The sequence below is a fragment of the Oryx dammah genome, unplaced genomic scaffold (assembly GCF_014754425.2).
Source record: "Oryx dammah isolate SB20612 unplaced genomic scaffold, SCBI_Odam_1.1 HiC_scaffold_2, whole genome shotgun sequence".
Classification (NCBI taxonomy): domain Eukaryota; kingdom Metazoa; phylum Chordata; class Mammalia; order Artiodactyla; family Bovidae; genus Oryx; species Oryx dammah.
Genome location: NW_024070186.1, coordinates 72,597,470 through 72,617,757, shown reverse-complemented (window position 1 = coordinate 72,617,757; position 20,288 = coordinate 72,597,470). Strand labels below are relative to the sequence as shown.

Sequence of the window (20,288 nt, the reverse complement as noted above, 5' to 3'; positions counted from 1 at the left end):
GGAGCCTAGTGGGCTGCCGTCTATGGGGTCGCACAGAGTCGGACATGACTGAAGCGACTTAGCAGCAGCAGCAGCAGCAGCAGCAGCCACTATGGAGAATAATGGTCCTTAAAAAGCTAAAAACAGTTACCATATGATTCTGCAATCCCAATCCTGGGCTTATAACCAGAGAAAACTACTTTGAAAAGACACATGAACCCCAATGTCCATAGCAGCACTATTTACAATAGCCAAGAACATAGAAGCAACCTAAACGTCCACTGACAGATGAATGAATAAAGCTGTGGTGTATATACACAATGGAATATTACTCAGCCATTAAAAAATAATGAAATAATGCCATTTTTGGTAACATGGATTCACCCAGAGATTATCATATTAAGTGAAGTCAGACAAATATCATATGATATCACATACACAGAATCTTTAAAAAAAAAAAGATATAAATGAAATTGTTTATAAAACAGAAACGGATTCACAGACACAGAAAACAAACTTATGTTACCAAAGGGGATAGCAGGGTTGGGTGGGGAGAGAAGATAAATTAGAAGTTTTAGATTAACAAAGATAAATTAGAAGTTTGGGATTAACATATATACCCTACTATATATAAAACAGGTAAACAGTAAGGACCTACTGTATAGCATAGGGATCTTGTAATAATCTATAATGGGAATCTGAAAAAGAATATATATATGTATACATACAACTGAGTCACTATGCTATACATGTGAAACCAACAATATGTTAACTATACTTCAATTAAAAAACAAATAGCTTAAAAGGTAAAAAAGTAAGCAATAAATAATGGTTCTTACAATCAACAATGAAACATTAATATCCCTTTATTTGAGGGTATTCTGGGGACTTGTCAAGAGGAAAATAATGGAAAAGTCATATTGAAAAAAAAAAAAAAAGTCATATTGACTTTTCCTGCTTTTATCATCTCTAGAAATGACTTAGAATACTGAAAAACCATTGTATCACTCAATTTGGCTCTCAAGAATGCCAGCTCCTCTTTCAGTGATAAGGAAACAGGTAATTAATGCAGTCAGGCCACCTGGGCCTGGAAATGGTATCAACCACACATATCTACCTCTCAGTATCTGGTTTTACTGGGCCCAGATTGGGGCTAATTATGTGTATCTTCCTTTGAAGCAGAGGATGATTTAAAATTTGAGCATTTAAGGACCTAGAGGGAGCTGCAGAAAACAAATTCACATTCTCTTTTTTGGGTAAATTAGCAAAGTAGTTTATTTCAACTGCAGCAATAACTTAAGACTATTTCCCTCTGATTTCCCCTTGAATTTTGTTTCACTGGTGATGAGGTTAGTGGCAGAGAGGATTTGGGGATCTAGCTAAAGAGAAGTTGAGTTGGGCTTATTTGGCTTGTGTTAAATAGAACCTATTTATGTCACTCACAATCATTTTCACATATACTTATGTTTGCACTTATAGTTTTATGTCTTTTTCACTTAAAGAGGGCCTGCCAAAATGAGTAAGGTTTAGACTACTCTACTAAACCTGGATCTGCTCCTGCTCGGAAGAGACAAATGCTCAAAACATTTTCTAGCACAATGTTTTGGTTTTTTAAAATCACTTCTTTTAACTTAATTTGCTACCTAATTATTTAATAATGCCAACCGTGTATTTCAAATTAAAGCCAATCAAGAAATAATAACTGAGAATCTATTCCATACCAAGTACCATTCTAGACCTTGGGGAATGAAGCAGTAATAATGTAACATTCCTGACCTCATGGAGCTTGCATAGTAGAAAAGGCAGAAAAGAAACTTAAAAATATATACTTTCAGGTAGAGGCAGGCACCATGAAGAAAAATAAATGTAGAGTAAGGGGTGGGAAGTGACAGAAAGTGAGAGGGACAGGATTTTATTAGAGTGGTCTAGAAAGTCTGAGTCAAGCCAGTGATAGTTCGGGAGACCTGAAGGAATTAAGGGATTCAGCCACATGACCGACCACATGAGGGAAAAGAATCTAGGCAGAGAAAGGACACAGAAGTCCTAATGCAGGAATAAATTAGTCTGAAGGAGCAAGAAAACCAGAGTGACTAAAAGGGAAGGTGGTAGGAAATACAGTCCAAGAGGTAGTCCAAAATTTTTTTCATTTTTATAAGATCACCTGGGCTGCTGTGCAGAGAATGGGTAGTAGGAAGGGAAAGAATGGAAGCAGAAAGAAGGCAGCTACTATGGTCCCTGGAAGACTGAGAAGGAATAGTTGGTAATGAAGCCAAAGTAACTTATAGAGACTGAGAGAAGATACTATGGCAGGCAGGAAGGCTTCATAAAGTGTACCCAGTGGTTGGGTTCATAAGGGCTGAGGTATGCTCTTGGATTAGCAATAAAATGGGTGCTGCTGACCACAGAGACCATGGTTTGGATGGGAGTGCTTTGGGGGAAAGTCCCACAGGAGTACATTCAAGGGAGAGGAGGGGGCCAGGAAGTAGAAATAGTAAAAAATATAACTTCTTCCAGTTTTGTAACAGGTTTAACTTAACTATAATCTATAAGACAATTAACTTCTATAGAGTTAATCAGTTGTTCAGTTCTCCAATACAAACTATCTCTATTATTCATTTAAAATATTGACCAACTGTTGGATGATACCATAAGAAGCAACATATATTTTTTTGTTCTCTGTATATGAATAATTCCCTATTGATTGGAGTATTATTAGTGCTTTAAATATTCTCATGAATAAGAGAATATGCAAGGAAATTATGCAATGAACTAGATAATCAAAGACATTTCAATCATGCAAGCTTTAATTAAAATAAATCTATATCTACTGTTAGGAATTAAATTGCATATGTGTCTTTAATGACCTGAATGGTAATTACAGTGGTTAAATCATCTGAATTAAAGATACTGACTTCTCTGTGGAATACAAATATAAAATAGTATCTTTCTGTCTTAACACAGAGCTCTTATCATTTGATGATTAGGTTTCAACAGCTGATGACATGTATAGTATGAAAGAGTAATGAAAATTATAAACAGTAAAAAAAAAAGTTTTGTAGTAAAAAATACAAAAAGGTTTTTCTTTCTCAAAATTACAACCTAGGCTCAACCCTGAAAAATAGACAGTCATAAGAGAAAGAGGCAACAGCATTCTAGAGAGGAGACACAGAAATGGCTTTGAACTCTAGAAATGAATGTTGCATGTTCTGAGAGAGCCTGCAAGGGCAGTTAACTTACACGGTTAAAGAGAGAGTTTGTGGGAGAAGTGGCTAGATGGGATTGGGTAGGACAAGGTCTTCAGTAAAAAGACTTGATAGTAATAATAACAAGTAATACTCTGAAAATTGAGTACTTCTGTATGCTAGCCACTATGCCTAATACCCTACATATATCATTTATTCCTCACAGCAAACCTATAAGATAGTAAGTAAGCTCATAATTTTGATGGAGGAAACTGAGTCTCAGAGAGGTTAACTAACTCATCCCAAATCACTCAAATGATAACTTCAGGTGCTAGGATGTGAATCCAATCTGACTGACTGTAACATATGCCTCTTTCCCACCATATCTACTAGTACTGGTGGCAGGGAGTGGTAGATTAATTTCTAGTGGCATATATCTGAGTGATAGAACTGGTAGGCTAAAAGGGGAAGGAACTTAATGATATACAATTTGAGTTTAAAAAATGGTAGTTAACTAGTGGTAAAAAAAAAAACTTTTATATCAAAGGGCCAACAATTGACCTTTCATTAAGATTTTTTCTTTCATATAAAGCATGTTAAAGATTTAATTTTAAAAGTCACTAAAAACTAGAAGCAAATCAAAACTGTAATATTCTTAAATAATTTATGCCATGTAATGGGCTCCAAAATCACTGCAGATGGTGACTGCAGCCATGAAATTAAAGGACACTTACTCCCTGGAAGGAAAGTTATGACCAACCTAGATAGCATATTAAAAAGCAGAGACATTACTTTGTCAACAAAGGTCCGTCCAGTCAAGGCTATGGTTTTTCCAGTGGTCATGTATGGATGTGAGAGTTGGACTATAAAGAAAGCTGAGCACTGAAGAATTGATGCTTTAGAACTGTGGTGTTGGAGAAGACTTGAGAGTCCCTTGGACTGCAAGGAGATCCAACCAGTCCATCCTACAGGGGATCAGTCCTGGGTGTTCACTGGTAGGACTGAATGTTGAAGCTGAAACTCCAGTACTTTGGCCACCTGATGGGAACAGCTGATTCATTTGAAAAGACCCTGATGCTGGGAAAGATTGAGGGCAGGAGAAGAAGGGGACAACAGAGGATGAGATGGCTGGATGGTATCACTGACTCAATGGACATCTGTTTGGGTGGACTCTGGGAGTTTGGTGATGGACAGGGAGGTCTGGCGTGCTGTGGTTCATGGGGTCGTAAAGAGTCGGACATGATTGAGCAACTGAACTGAACTGCATATTATGTAGCTATGAAAAAATGTTTTTGAAGCATTTTTAATAATAAGAAAAATCACTGAGGCAATATTAAGGGCGAAATGATGATAAGGTTATTGAGAAATAAGAGGATATAAATTCTGAGGTTAATGAAAAAATAATAGAAATTGTAAAAATGATAGGAATAATTACACCTGGGTACAAGGAGAACAGGTGGTTTTATTTTTTATTTTTATATATTTTTCTGATACAGTATTTCAAAATCAGAAGAAAACTAGCACAAAAGAGATCTCTTTAACTTCCTTTTAATCCAATGACATCTTCCTTTTTTCTTAACTTTTCTCCCTAGTTATTCTGTCCCATTTTTAGCCCAGTATTTTTGGTGGAAATGGGCATGTTCATCCATATATTTGATGATTGAACTTCCCTGGTGATTCATTGGTTGGGAATCTGCCTGCCAATGCAGGGACACAGGTTTGATTCCTAGTCCTGGAAGATCCCGCATGCAAAGACGCAACTAAGCTCATAGGCCACAACTGCTAAGACCACACTCTAGAGCCCCTGCTCCGCAACAAGAGAAGTTACCACAATGAGAAGCCTGTGCACTGCAGCTAGAGTAGCCCCTGCTCACTGCAACTACAGAAAGCCTGTGAGCAGCAACCAAGACCTAGCACAGGCAAATGAATAAATATATACATATTTGATGGTCTTGCACAGGTGGTAATACTGCACAGAAGTGTACCAGGCTAATAATTGTTTCTCAACAGAATTTAGGATCATAGCAAAGCATATAGGCTTTGACATTATACAGATTTATACTGTATAATATAGAATATAATATTCTATATTATATAATATAGGCTATTATATATCAATTATATAATATTGAATTATACTTTTGCAATTTATTTACTATGTGACTTGAGGCAAGTTTCTTAACTTGAGATTACTTTTCTAATATGAAAAAAGTAACATATATTTTCCTGATATAGGATTGTTGTTATAATTTAGTAAGTTAATACATGGAATATACCTGGCACAGAGAAAAAAATTTCGATAAAATTACTTGGGGGAAGTGCTGTAACATTCATGCTACACAAACTAGATTCATACATTTTTCCAAACCTGGCTAAGCATGTCCTCAAAAGTGGCGATAATGGAGAAGGAAATGGCAACCCACTCCAGTATTCTTGCCTGGAGAATCCCATGGACAGAGGAGCCTGGCGGGCTACAATCCACGGCGTCGCAAAGAGTTGGACACAACTGAACAACTTCACTTTCTTTCTTTCTTTCTTTATTCTTTACATTTATTCCTAGTTACTTTATTTTTTGTTGTTGACACTTTTGTCCATTATTTTTCATTGTTGATACTTTTCTCATTGCATGATACTTTTAAAAATTGATACTTCCTAATTGACTGCTGGTGGTATATAAAAATGCAGTGGATTTTTGTGCAATGATCCATTTACTTTAATAAATTATTTTAAGTAGTAAAAAAAAAAAAAAAAGTAGCAATAATATGTATGTTCCTATTCTACATCCTGAAGGGATTTGCATGGTTAAAGCCGAAAATTGAAATCCATTTCCTTTATGCTCTTGAATATTGTGTTATTTCAATTGCTCATTTCCGGTATCTCTCACAAGACTCTAAGCTCCATAACCGAGTGTGTTAGTTTCTCTCATAAATAAATCCAGGCACTAGTATAGTACATGGGAATGGCTGGTCCTCAATAAACGTTTGTTGCACAGATAAAACGTCATATTCTCCCAACTGCAAATATATTCTGGAGTTCTTAAGTACTGCAGAAAACAGAAACTAAAGGTGACAAGTATTTTCAGTCTATCACAGGACTACAGTTGTCATTTCTTTTCTTCCTAACCTATCTAGTTAAGCCTAGAGAGAGAGGCCTAGTTCTGCAAAGCATCTCTCAACATGAGCATTCCAGTCAGGACACAGAAGCAACAAACTGTGTGGTACTCCTTTCTAAGTTTATATTTCAGAAATATGGCCATTCTAAACTGTAACTTGACATCTTCAGGATTGCTGGTGTGCACTTAAGAGCACAGCAGCACTTTTTAAGCATACCAAAAGAAAAAAAAACCCCAACCCACCCATTTAAAAGCAAAACCCTAGACATTGTCTCTATTTCTCATTTGCAAAAGCCAAGTAATAGTATCATTCCAACAGAATTACTGTGAGGATTAATGGAAATGCAGCACGTAAAGCACTGAGCACAATATTAAGTACTAAATTAACAGTAGCTATTGTTAAAGCACAATCCTGAAGTGAACAGCATGCAGTGGCATGAATATACCCCCTTATATGAATTAATTTTTGAACCCGCAAAACTACTTAGGTAACTTGAGATTCACATTAAAATTACACTGCACTGCCTTTCTGTTTTAATTTTCATTTGTATGAAATTTGATTAAAAATAAGTTAAAACCTTTTAATAATTGCATTTTAATTTAATATACACAACTTTATAACTTAAATGTAATTTTACTTTATTTTTTATGACAAAGTTATCAAAAGCCAAACTACATTAATTATTAAAAACATTCTGTAAAAAACTGTATATTTTACCTGGCCATTTCCAAGCAGAGATGTATCTTTCCCTATGAGAAAATAGGATCCAAAAAAGAAAATAAAGGCATGACTGAAACCCAAGATGGTCCAATAAAGAAATGTTTTCATGCTTAATTGACGGTTTTTACTTATGTCTCTGCAAATTTTAAAAAAAAGAGAAAAAAATACATCAGGATTTATTATTTACCTACTAAATAATTATTACAATTTGATAATTAAAAAACAAGATGGCTTTTTAATTTAAAATTGCTTACAATATTTAGCAGAAAGAACAAAACCTAATTTACAAACCACTGCCTATAAATCATACAGCTGTGTAATAGCTTATAATTCTCGTAACATATTCAAATACAATTTTTCATGTGATAAGGAAATATGATATGGGCATAATTCTTCAGTTTCATTGTGTAATGTTGCTATTTCTTTGTTATTTACTTTTTTTGTGGCCATAATGTGTGCATTATGGGATCTTGGTTTCCTGACCAGGGATTGAACCTGGCCCCCTAGTAGTGAAAGCCTAGAATCCTAACCACTGGACTGCCTGGGAATTCCCTCTGTCAAATTCTGTTATATTCTGTTATAACTCAGCCACGATTATTTCTTTATGGTGGAGTCATGTGAGCTAGGTTCAGCACTAAGGTTCCTAACTGAGGTCACATCTATCAACAGCTATTATGAGAAGAAAAGTCTGTGCCAATCTTGGGTCAGGGCTTCGGTAGCTCAGCTGCTAAAGAATCTGCCTGCAATGAAGGAGACCCTGGTTCAATTCATAGGCCGGGAAGATCCCCTGGAGAAGGGATAGGCTACCGACTCCAGTATTCCTGGGCTTCCCTGGTGGCTCAGATGGTAAAGAATCCTCCTGCTATGTGGGAGACCTGGGTTCAATCCCTGGGTTGGGAAGATACCCTGGAGCGGGGCATGGCAACCCACTCCAGTATTCTGGCCTGGAGAATCCCCATGGAGAGAGGAGCCTGGTGGGCTATAGTCCATGGGGTTGCAAAGAGTCAGACACGACTAAACAATTAAGCACAATCTTGGGCCAAGCCCAGACCTAGATATCCTGGGAAATCAAGGTAAGTTACTGCCATTTCTGGATAACTGAATATCTATAAATGTAAAGGTCAAGTTAATGTGGGAATCATAAGTTAGTCCTGAGTTAAGTCCATATATCTATGATTACTTGGTTCTGAGAAAGGAAAAACCCAGGGGGCCTGGGATTGGATTTAATGGCCTCAACTCTGCATTTTGCATCAATTACTACCCATAAATTTGGCAGGTCTAGAACATGAACTATTTTTTAGGAACTCTAGAGACACCTAAGTAATGAATAACTTTTTTGTGTGCCCATGAAACAGAGTATTATTGGTTTAAAACAGTAAGTGCCAATTACGCAACTGCTCAATGCATTCCTAGGACGACATTATTCATTCCTAAAAACATTGGAAAAATCATTCAAATATTCTCTTCCATGTTGAACACCTATAAATCATACGAAAACTTAAGTACTTCCCTTAGTAAGACATTAATCACCAAGAAATTGCCTGATATACTTGCTTATTTTTAAGATATTTTTAAAAATGGGTAACTACTGAAATATAATGTACTACTTGTTGCAAGAGGTGGTATGGACATTTAATATTGGAAAACACTTACCGATAGAGGGTGGGCTTGTTCTGTAATACATGAGGGTCTATATGTTGTTCCAACAGACTATATATCAGAATAGGCAGGGATGTAAAACAAATATTGTATAAAGTCAGGTACACGCTGTCATATAGTGTCTAGAAAGAGAAATTTGTAGGAATTTGTAGACTCTAGACTACTATTATTCATATAATTACAAAGAAGCACCATAAAAATTACATATTTTCAGTTTACTCTGAATCCATTTTCATAAGTCTAGATTTGTTTCTTATATAGACATAATGTTTCTACATTTATATTCTTTGTGGAAATTGGAATATTTATGTCACATGATTCTGCTAGTACAGTCAGATGGATCTATATTTCAAGACATTCTAATTTGATCACTGTGATGTAATTTTACACAATTCTCTTACGTGTGTCCTAGGCTTGTTATTATTCCTTTGATGTGCTACACATATAGTTTTGCTTTCATAGCTTTGTCTTCCCACCTAAGTCCTACACTTTCTTTAATCCATGATCCATGAAACTTAAAAACACTGGCTTAAATTCCTGATGATAGCTGCTTCTTCTAAACAGTTATATGTGCTACTGTTGGTACTAAGTGCTTAGCACTTTGCCTATTCTTCACATATAGCTTTTATTAACATTGATACTGTCTCTCAGATTATACTATAAATTCCCTGAAAACCTAATCAAAATAGGTTAAGTCTTGTCACATGCTCTCACAGCATTCCCTATTTCATCCAAGTAGAACATTTTTACTAGCAATCAATGTCCAAGCAGATGTCTCAGATTTAGAGTTCCAGGTTGTAAACAAAGGAGAAAACAGTGATTAAGGGTAGGAAAAAACTCATTAAAAAACCCCTCAAAAACCTAAGATAATTAAAATTTTCAATAAATCAGAACAAATGTCTTGATCAAGTAGAGATGCCGAGTATGGTATGTGAGAAGGGTGCTCAAGTAGTCAGAAGCATGGTTTAGTTATTAACTTAACTATGTAATCTTGGGCTAGTTAGTTAATCCCTATGGACTTCAGTTTCCTTATCTATGTGACATGTGTACAAAGAAAAGATCCATCAAGTGTTCCGTATAGCTACTGTTAACCTATTACAAAGTTTTCCCTCTGAGCATATAGCCATATAGCTTCAGAACTCTTTTCAATATAGCACTCCTGGAACCTCCATTTAATTATTTACCTTCTGAGATGAAACCTATATGTCATCCCTGGATTCAATCACTATGTTTCTTCCAAATCTAAAAAAAATTCTATGAGTCAAAAAATAAACAATGATGTAATCTTCCAACAATTATGGGGCCTGGCTTGATATGAATTTTATAGAAGTACTATACATAAGTTGAGGCTTGCCTGGTGGCTCAGAGGTTAAAGCGTCTGCTTGTAATACAGGAGACCTGGGTTCGATCCCTAGGTTGGGAAGATCCCCTGGAGAAGGAAATGACAACCCTCTCCAGTATTCTTGTCTGGAGAATCCCATGGACGGAGGAGCCTGGTGGGCTACAGTCCATGGGGTTGCAAAGAGTTGGACACAACTGAGCAACTTCACTTCACTTCATACATAAGTTGAAAATAGCAAAGTCCTCTCATAATCTACTAAGAGTAATAATATCTATTTTTTAAAAAAAGCATCCACAGTTAAAATATTTTTTTGGTATTCACACTCACTTCAAACTGAAAATCAGAAAAAAGAAATATTGACACTAAGCTAATTAAATATACTATAAGAAAAGTTATGTCTAGCTAGTTATCTGTACAACTAGGAAAAATAGAAAAAGCCCCTCCAAGAATTTAACAAAACCTGAACACATATACTTTACTCTTTATCTAAAAGGATAAAACAAAGATTCTATTTACTTACTTGTTGAGAAAACAAACAGTAGAACTGATATAAAAATTGGGGTGTGATAAAGCACACATTCTGAAAAACAAGATTAAATGGAAATAATTGAAATATTTAAGTCTAAATGAGAGATGATTTCTAAAAATGACTTCTATTAAACAGTCCAGAAAATAATCTCAGTTGATATGGTAAGTAGATCTGCCCATTAGAACTTGTCCATACAAAGTAGGAAAATAAGAATCCCATTTTATTAAAAAAATGCCTAAAAGTAGTCTATGAAGCACTGCAAATGTCAGAATGGAAATACCTTTGACTCTTATCATTGCCAAACAATATGACAATTTTGAATTTATAACTATTATTCAATACTTTTCATACACAATACAATTAGGAAGGTTTACTTAAAGGGCTAAAATTACTTTAAAATGCAAAAATATTTAAAATACAATAAATGGAGTGATCAAAATCTCTTTCCATTACAAAAGCCTTAGGTCACAGCAAAAGTTGTTATAATTAGCTAAGAAAAAACCGCCAACATCGTCTATTAGCATTATGCAATCTCCCTGTGTTCTTTCAGTGGGCTGCAGCCACCAACTATAGAAATACATGCAACACAGAACACTCTGATGTATCAATGTCTCGGTATTCAGAGGAGCTTAACATTGGTTCCAAATAATCCTATCTTTGCCCAAAGGGTCAAGAGATAGAACAATATTTCAACATAAATGGCTTCCTTGTAATTCTACGTACTTTATTTTATGCATCTAAAATCGCTATACTGAGTAGTTTATACTACTAGACTACCAGTCATTCATGGCCTGAAAAAGATTAAGAACTTCTGCTTAAAATCATAATATTGGAGAAATAATTAAAACTTACTACTGGTTCAGGACAAAATAACAATAAATCAAACCAATCATGTTCTAATTTGCATAGAATAAAATAAATGAGAATTTTGATGTGTCCTGACAAATTCATACATCCATGTAACCACCACCACAATCAAGTTAAAGAACTTTTCTGTCAAACAAAGTTCTATCATATACTTTTCTAGTCAATTCTATCACTCACACTCTTGGCCTCAGGCAACTACTGATTTGCTTTCAAATCAGTGTATTTCTATAATGTGTGAGTACACATTAGATTTAAGATAAAATAATAAAAGTATATTCCATAGACTATTATTTTGACTTATAGAAAAAAATTTCAGACTAATTTGTATGGTAATATTAATAACATTCCTTAAACTGAAATCTCAAATACTGTTAGCAATTAACTCTAAAATATCTCCATTAAACTCACCTTATAAAAAAAATACTGTACAAGAGTAGCTATTCTAATATAATAAAAATGACCATGAACAAAAAGCAATTTGGAGAGAAATTTAAATCTAGCTATTGCATAGTCACTGTTCCTTGCAGCTTGTCTTCCTTCTTTACCCATGATTCCTGTAATACAGGGGACCAAAAGGTTAGTTCACTGATAATTGGTAAATGTAAATTTTAAGATATGCCTGCATATACCTTAATTATCTGTAGCAGCTGAACCTGGATTTAGGATCACTATATCCTAAATTATAGTAGACAATAGATTCCCAAAAGGTTGCTCTATTTATATCAAATATGTAATTAATATGAAGCTATGACATATACTAGGCATGTAATGTCAATCTTCAAAGAACTGAATAAAATAAAATTGATATAAAATATTAAAAGTTCAGGATCTAAGAACATTTTTTTATTTTAATGAAGAGAATGCCATAAAACAGCTTTCACGTCTGTATTTCCAAGGAACATAAAAAATATGCTGGATCAAGTAAAAATAACTATGTTTAACAGTTTTCAAACTCTCATGCAAAACTCAGTGTACTTTTTAAAAGAAAAATTTACAATATTACTTGAAATCAGTAATATGAGCACTTTTTTTGAGGTTACTATAGTTCATTAGGTTTCAAAAGTTATTGCCAAGTTTGTTGATTCAATGTGAAACCAGCACTGAAAAAATTATTTTTTCAAAATTAAACATTTCTATTTTTGTCATAAAAGGATCAAAGTGTTCCAAAATGTAAAGACAATCATCTATATTCACAGCTCCTAGAGAAAACCACTATTTCTGGTCTATATACTCTTAGAAGTTTTCCTTATGCATATTTCATATATGTTCACTTAACAAATATACAAACAAGTACATAAAGATGGGATTATTTGTTTTGTAATCTGCTTTCATCACTTTCTACATTATGGACACTGTTTACTTACTACATATGGACATATGTGCTTGCTAACATAGTCATTTATTTTCTTAAAAGGAATTCCTGGATGCCTAGTCACTAGGTCAAAGGGCACACATTTAATTTTATTTTGCTATGCACAGGCTTTCACTAGTTGCAGCAAGGGGGAGTTACTGTTTACTGCGGTGCACAGGCTTCTCATTACAATGGCTTCTCTTGTTGCACAGCACAGGATCTAGGAGCATGGGCTTCAGTCGTTGGAGCATGTGGGTTCAATTAGTTGTGGCTCTTGGGCCCTAGAGCATGAGGGTTTCACTAGTTGTGGCAGGAGAGCTCAGCAGTTTTGGTGCACAGGCTTAATTGTTTTGTATCACGTGAAATCTTCCTGGACTACGGACTGAAATCACATCCCCTGCATTGGCAGGCAAGATTCCTATCCACTGTACCACCAGGGAAGTCCAAAGGGCACACATTTAAAATTGTTATATATAACAATGCATGGTGTACGAATTACATGCCCACTAACATCGTTTAAGGGCATTTGTTAATCTACACGCGTGTGTGCTCAGTTGTGTCCAACTCTTTGCGACCCCGTCGACTGTAGTCCACTAGGCTCCTCTGTCCATGGAGTTTTCCAGGTAAGAAAACTGGAGTGGGTTGCCGTTTCCTACACCAGGGTATCTTCCTGTCCAGGGATTGAACCCCCATCCCTTGCATCTCCTGCACTGGCAGGGGAGTTCTTTAACCACAGTGCCACCTGGGAAGTCTATACCCTTGTCCATTTCAGGGTTTTTTTGCCACTCTGACAGGCAATTTTAACTTACTTTTTGATTATTAAGGAGCTTTCTACTAGAGTGTTTTTCTTATTCTCCTTAATTTAAGACCTCACATAAAAGGAATACTAAGACTATCATCTATTTTACAAATATTCTTTACTAGTTTGTCTTTTAAATTTTTTTATGTAAGTATTTACTTCTGTCACACATGTTGATCTTTTTCCTTTTCAGGTCCTTGTTTTCTTTGGTTTTGTATTTAAAAGATCCTTCCATACCACAAATAACAGGATTATTCACTAAAGTCTTTTATTTTTTATGGCCTTCAAAAATTATTTAAATCCTAATCCATCTGGAATTTGTTTTGCTATAAGCAGTGGAAAGGGACTCAACTTTTTCCCCCCAAATAACTAGTTATACCAGTGTTTTATTAGATCAAATAATTCGTTTCCTTACTTATTTGAAACATCTCCTTTGTTACATACTAAATTTCCAAGTGTTCCGAATTGATTCTGTTCACTGGTCTGGCTGTTATCATATTATTGATAAAATCAAACTGTTACAAGTATTGCAGCTTTATATACTCTAACATATGATACAATAAGTTATCAAATTATCATGAAGATTTCTGGGAAACAACAGTATAAACAATATAAAGAAAGTGAAGTTTTCAAAATGAAGAGTTAATTATCCCAAAGAGGAAGGAGCTGATTTGAGGGATACACTAGAAATACGGGGCCCGATCACTACTCATCACACAGGCAACTCCAGAGCAAGGACTATCTTTTTTCATAACTCTAAAATTTTATCCTTCAACAAAAACTCATACTCCTCTCTTTTGCTTCCTCAATAAAATTACTGAGGAAGATAGGTCAAAATATGGTTTAAGTGGAAAATGACTGCTAATATATATACAATAAAATGATTTTAGTATTCTGAATTTAATCAAAATTTTAGGCAAAAATAGCAAAAAAAATTAGCATAAAGGTTATTAAATTAGAAAGTTCTTGAAATTTTATAGTTTGATATAATTTCCTGTCTCTAAAATTATCTTTAAAATACATTCCAAAATCTTTAGACTAATGGATAAATAATATTCTAAAATAATAATTATGTATATCATGAACTTAGAATTTAAAAATGATAAAGATACTGTGTAAAAGTATTTAAAAAGGTACAAAATTGCATGTAAAACTAAACTAACTTTACTGGGAAGAAGAACTGTTGAAGATAAAATTCACTAGTTGTATTTATTTCCTTGAAAATTTGCAATTAAAACATCCTGAGGCTTCCCTGGTGGTCCAGGTGGCTACTAAGATGCCACATTCCCAAAACAAAGGGCCTGGGTTCGGTCCCTGGTCAGGTAACTAGATCCCCCATACTGCAACTACAACCCAGGGCAGCCAAATGAATATTTTTTAAAAATCCTAAATATTGGGCTTAATAATGATAGGTTTCTGACAGAAATATGAAGAGATATATTACACCACTGTATTTAGTTTTGATTCGTATATGTGACATTGTACTTTATTCTATAAAAGGAAGATTCATCATCAAATAATTATAACAACTTTACAAGTTCAAAGAAAAAATATCAATCACCTATGCCAACATGTGCTTCTTGTATCATGCTTACATCGTTAGCACCATCGCCAATAGCCAATGTTATTGGCTTCTCAGGTGAGATTTTTATCAGTCTTATTACCTGAAAGACATACAACTCATTAATTATAATAAAATTTCAATTTTCTATTTATATAAAATTACTTATCTGAAATGATCTGTTGTAAGAACAGTAATAAAAAAATTAGTTTTATATTGGATAGTAATATGCACTGGGGTTCATTGTTTGAGGGATGTCTCCATTAAGACGTTACGAATGTCTTTCAGAAATGACAACAAAACAGACTGCGGTCTTTGGATTTTATGATGGGATGTAAAAATCTGTTAAACACAGCTTAAATTTATCAAAAGCATAATAACTGTGTAAAAAAATTAACTACAATTAATTGAATTTTCTCAGGCAATATTTTTCTCTTAAGAAATTATTTTCATTTGATACAGAGGAAAGATAATTATTTTCTCTTGTAATAAAGTTTCTTAAAAATTTAAACAGCGATCAAAATAAAATTCAATGAAATCTAAAGGATGGTTTCTTTGGAACACTTGAATGTACTTTTTTTTTTTTTTAATAAAGAGAAACCAGATTTATTGCAACTTTGAAGCTAAAATTTCAAGAATCCATATAGGCAAATACAGTAAAGCAAAAATGATGGCAAACATGTTAGTGACATGAAGATTTAGAGAACATGTGACTGGAAACAGAATATTCTTTTTTTGACCACAGAAGTTAAATAAGCTATTTAAGATTTACTAGAGAAACACTATAAATTATTACTCAGGAAGATACAATTCTATTACAACATCATGATTTATTAAAGCACAGCATTCTGTACAACAAAGGGCCTTAACAGTTGTCTATTCTCAGCCAAACTTCTCTGTAAGTTAGTTTCTCTTAATAAAAATGTTATACTTTAAATTAGTAATTTAACTGATGAGGAAGTTACCATAATACCTATTTTAACATTGAAAAAATCTAACCACCTATTGGACATTAATGTAAAATCCTGACATAGAATTTGATTTAAAACTTCTCAAAATAAATTGAATGTACTTTTCTAAAGAATTTAGGCATTAGGTCTGTTTGGTCTCCAGTTTAATGTCCACAGACTGGGGTATATGGGTTATAATAATAAAATAGGCACTGTAATAAAACCCCATGAAGCCAAAAAAAAAACTGGATGTACAGTTTATTAGCTCTATATGTGAAATAATATGTTTAGATGTATATTTCTAAGCATGTACTTGTGAAGGTTTCAGTTACAAAAAATATTTGTGTAAGTTTTCACTTGAATCATAGCTGAACATTAAATATTTCCTAACTACAGACCGCGCAGAAGCACACCGGCTGTGACAGACTGCACAGAGGCGTGGCCAAGAGGCGCTACCCCACGCCTGAGGTCAGAGGCAGTGGCCTGAGGTCAGAGGCAGTGGCCTGAGGAACTACGCAACGCCCGAGGTCAGGGGTGGCGGCCCAGAGGAGCAACCCCATGTCCAAGGAGTGGCGGCCGCACAGGTGCAGGAGGACCAACATGAGCTACTCCACGTTCAAGGTCAGTAGGGGCGACCTAGTCCAAGGTAAGGGGCAGTGGCTGCACTTTGCTGGAGCAGCCGTTAAAGAGATACCCCACATCCAAGGTAACAGAAACCCAAGTAAGATGGTAGGTGTTAAGAGAGGGCATCAGAGGGCAGACACACTGAAACCACAATCACAGAAAACTAGCCAATCTGATCACACGGACCACAGCATTGTCTAACTCAATGAAACTAAGCCATGACGTGTAGGGCCACCCAAGACAGATGGCTCATAGTGGAGAGCTCTGACAGAATGTAGTCCATTGGAATGGCAAACCACTTCAGTATTCTTGCCTTGAGAACCCTATGAACAGTATGAAAAGGCAAAATGACAGGATACTGAAAGGGGAACTCTCCAGGTCGGTAGCTGCTCAATATGCTACTGGAGATCAGTGGAGAAATAACTGCAGAAAGAATGAAGGGATGGAGCCAAAGCAAAAACAATACCAGTTGTGGATGTGACTGGTGATAGAAGCAAGGTCCAATGCTGTAAAGAGCAATATTGCATAGGAACCTGGAATGTCAGTTCCATGAATCAAGGCAAATTGGAAGTGGTCAAACAGGAGATGGCAAGAGTGAACGTCGACATTCTAGGAATCAGCAAACTAAAATGGACTGGAATGGGTGAATTTAACTCAGATGACCATTATATCTACTACTGTGGGCAGGAATCCCTTAGAAGAAATGGAGTAGCCATGATGGTCAACAAAAGAGTCCGAAATGCAGTACTTGGATACAGTCTCAAAAATGACAGAATGATCTCTGTTTGTTTCCAAGGCAAACCATTCAATATCATGGTGATCCAAGCCTATGCCCCAACCAGTAATGCTGAAGAAGCTGAAGTTGAACGGTTCTATGAAGACCTACAAGACCTTTTAGAACTAACACCCAAAAAAGATGCCCTTTTCATTATAGGGGACTGGAATGCAAAAGTAGGAAGTCAAGAAACACCTGGAAGAACAGGCAAATTTGGACTTGGAGTACGGAATGAAGCAGGGCAAAGGCTAATAGAGTTTTGCCCAAGAGAACGTACTGGTCATAGCAAACACTCTCTTCCAACAACACAAGAGAAGACTCTACACATGGACATCACCAGATGGCCAACACCGAAATCAGATTGATTATATTCTTTGCAGCCAAAGATGGAGAAGCTCTATACAGTCAGCAAAAACAAAAATGGGAGCTGACTGTGGCTCGGATCATGAACTCCTTATTGCCAAATACAGACTTAAATTGAAGAAAGCAGGGAAAACCACTAGACCATTCAGGTATGACCTAAATCAAATCCTGTATGATTATACAGTGGAAGTGAGAAGTAGAGTTAAGGGACTAGATCTGATAGAGTACTGGATGAACTATGGACAGAGGTTCGTGACACTGTACAGGAGACAGGGATCACGACCATGCCCATGGAAAAGAAATGCAAAACAGGAAATGGCTGTCTCAGGACTTACAAATTGCCAGGGGCCACCACGGGAGATCCCACCCATGACAAGGTCATGTGGAAGAGAACTGTTAAGCAAGGCTTCAGAACTCAACAGGCTCCCTAGGCTTTCTCGAGCATCTACCCCTAAAACCAGAATCTGTCTGTTTTACTACTTCATGACTTTCACCAGCTCCTCTGACATTAACAGGGGGCTAACCCTGATCACCTTTCTCTGGAGAAAATTAACTTAGGGCTATAGCTAATAAGTCTCCTGGACATGAGAAAAATATTTCAAATCAAACCCCCTCTGTTAGCATTACAGCTTGCTTGGCAGGTATATCTAGACTCTTGCAGCTACGCATATGATTATTTACATCCTCCCAAATGTGAGAGGCATGGAAAGCCTAAAACATAGAGCCTTTCAAAGAGTTAAAAGTTATTAGAGTAGTGTTAATGTAGGATTCCATTATTTGGCCAAATGCTTGTTGCTAAGTTCCCATATCTCTTATCCACTGTGCACCTGGGAGTGCATTAGTTAACATAGTTGGAAAGTAAGAAAAACAAGTGTAGCCTTGAAATTAACCACATCAGACTTTTGAGCTAATGGGTTCTTTCTTGTAACTCACTGCACCTTTCCTTCCTGAGAATGTAACTCTGTTTAATGCTTTTTGAGGTTGACATAGATTAGAAATATAAGAAAAATAATTTCAAGGGAAAATAAGTTTTCTGGTTGAGAAGCCTTTATCAAAAGAGGGTTATAAAATGTTCATAGGCCTCCAAAGCCAGAAAATAATGTACACAACATTGTTTATGGGAAAGGCTTGCAGAAAAAATCCCGGTTTTGATAAAGACAAAACAGATGTAATGTTTGGGCTGACTCTGTATGACTTTGCATCTTTCATTTCCCTCTATGTATAAGACAAGGTATAAAAGTACCTTTAAAAAATAAAGCTATTGGGCCTTGCTTACTGAAGTAGCTTGGTCTCCTCGTGTCAATCATTTCCTCCCTCTCTCTCTCTCCCTTCCTTTTTTTTCAGGCTGATCCCTTGGAGCGTGGAGGCTCCCTGCGTTCACTTATTTGCCCGGGTTTCTAAGACCTGAACGGGAAGACGTTCTGCATCTTCACTCCCTCGGGAGACCGGGAAGGCACCTGTGGCCTCCGTGAACAGGGCAAACTTCTTGTCTCGAAGTTTTACTGGCTTTCTATGTAAACCAAGGAATATCAGCCTCTTTCTCTCCTCTATTTTCTTATCTACAATATTCTTTCCTTATCTCTCTCTAAACCATCCGCCGATGCCGTTTTTCCTTCAGGTTCCCCTGGATCCTGCGGGGGCTGGACCCCGGCAACAAATAGCTGTGAAAAGAAGAGAAGTGAAAAGCAAAGGAGAAAAGGAAAGATATTCCCATTTGAATCAGAGTTCCAAAGAATAGCAAGGAGAGATAAGAAAGCCTTCCTTCCTCAATGATCAATGCAAAGAAATAGAGGAAAACAATAGAATGGGAAAGACTAGAGATCTCTTCAAGAAAATCAGAGATACCAAGGGGACATTTCACGTAAAGATGGGCTCAATAAAGGACAGAAATGGTATGGACCTAACAGAGGCAGAAGATATTAAGAACAGGTGGCAAGAATACACAGAAGAACTGTACAAAAAAGATCTTCATGACCCAGATAATCACGATGGTGTGATTACTCACCTAGAGCCAGACATCCTGGAATGTGAAGTCAAGTGGGCCTTAGAAAGCATCACTACGAACAAAGCTAGTGGAGGTGGTGGAATTCCAGTTGAGCTATTTCAAATCCTGAAAGATGATGCTGTGAAAGTGCTGCACTCAATATGCCAGCAAATTTGGAAAACTCCGCACTACCCACAGGACTGGAAAAGGTCAGTTTTCATTCCAATCCCAAAGAAAGGCAATGTCAAAGAATGCTCAAACTACCGTACAACTGCACTCATTTCACATGCTAGTAAAGTGATGCTCAAAATTCTCCAAGCCAGGCTTCTGCAATACATGAACCATGAACTTCCAGATGTTCAAGCTGGTTTTAGAAAAGGCAGAGGAACCAGAGATCAAATTGCCAACATCCGTTGGATCATCGAAAAGGCAAGAGAGTTCCAGAAAAACATCTATTTCTGCTTTATTGACCATGCCAAAGCCTTTGAGT

At 36.0% G+C, this 20,288-nt stretch overlaps 1 protein-coding gene across 4 annotated transcripts in view; it reads right to left on the bottom strand.

Moving 5' to 3' along the window:
- ATP11B (ATPase phospholipid transporting 11B (putative)) overlaps nt 1–20,288 on the bottom strand; it is a 109,756-nt gene that overhangs the window by 23,562 nt on the left and 65,906 nt on the right. For all 4 annotated transcript variants that reach the window (XM_040251666.1, XM_040251664.1, XM_040251670.1 and 1 more), the window contains 5 exons: nt 15,103–15,205; nt 11,800–11,945; nt 10,516–10,575; nt 8,648–8,775; nt 6,992–7,130 (listed from right to left, as the gene is read on the bottom strand). In XM_040251666.1, the coding sequence (XP_040107600.1) occupies nt 6,992–7,130; nt 8,648–8,775; nt 10,516–10,575; nt 11,800–11,945; nt 15,103–15,205 (576 nt within the window). The remainder of the gene's footprint in view (nt 1–6,991; nt 7,131–8,647; nt 8,776–10,515; nt 10,576–11,799; nt 11,946–15,102; nt 15,206–20,288) is intronic.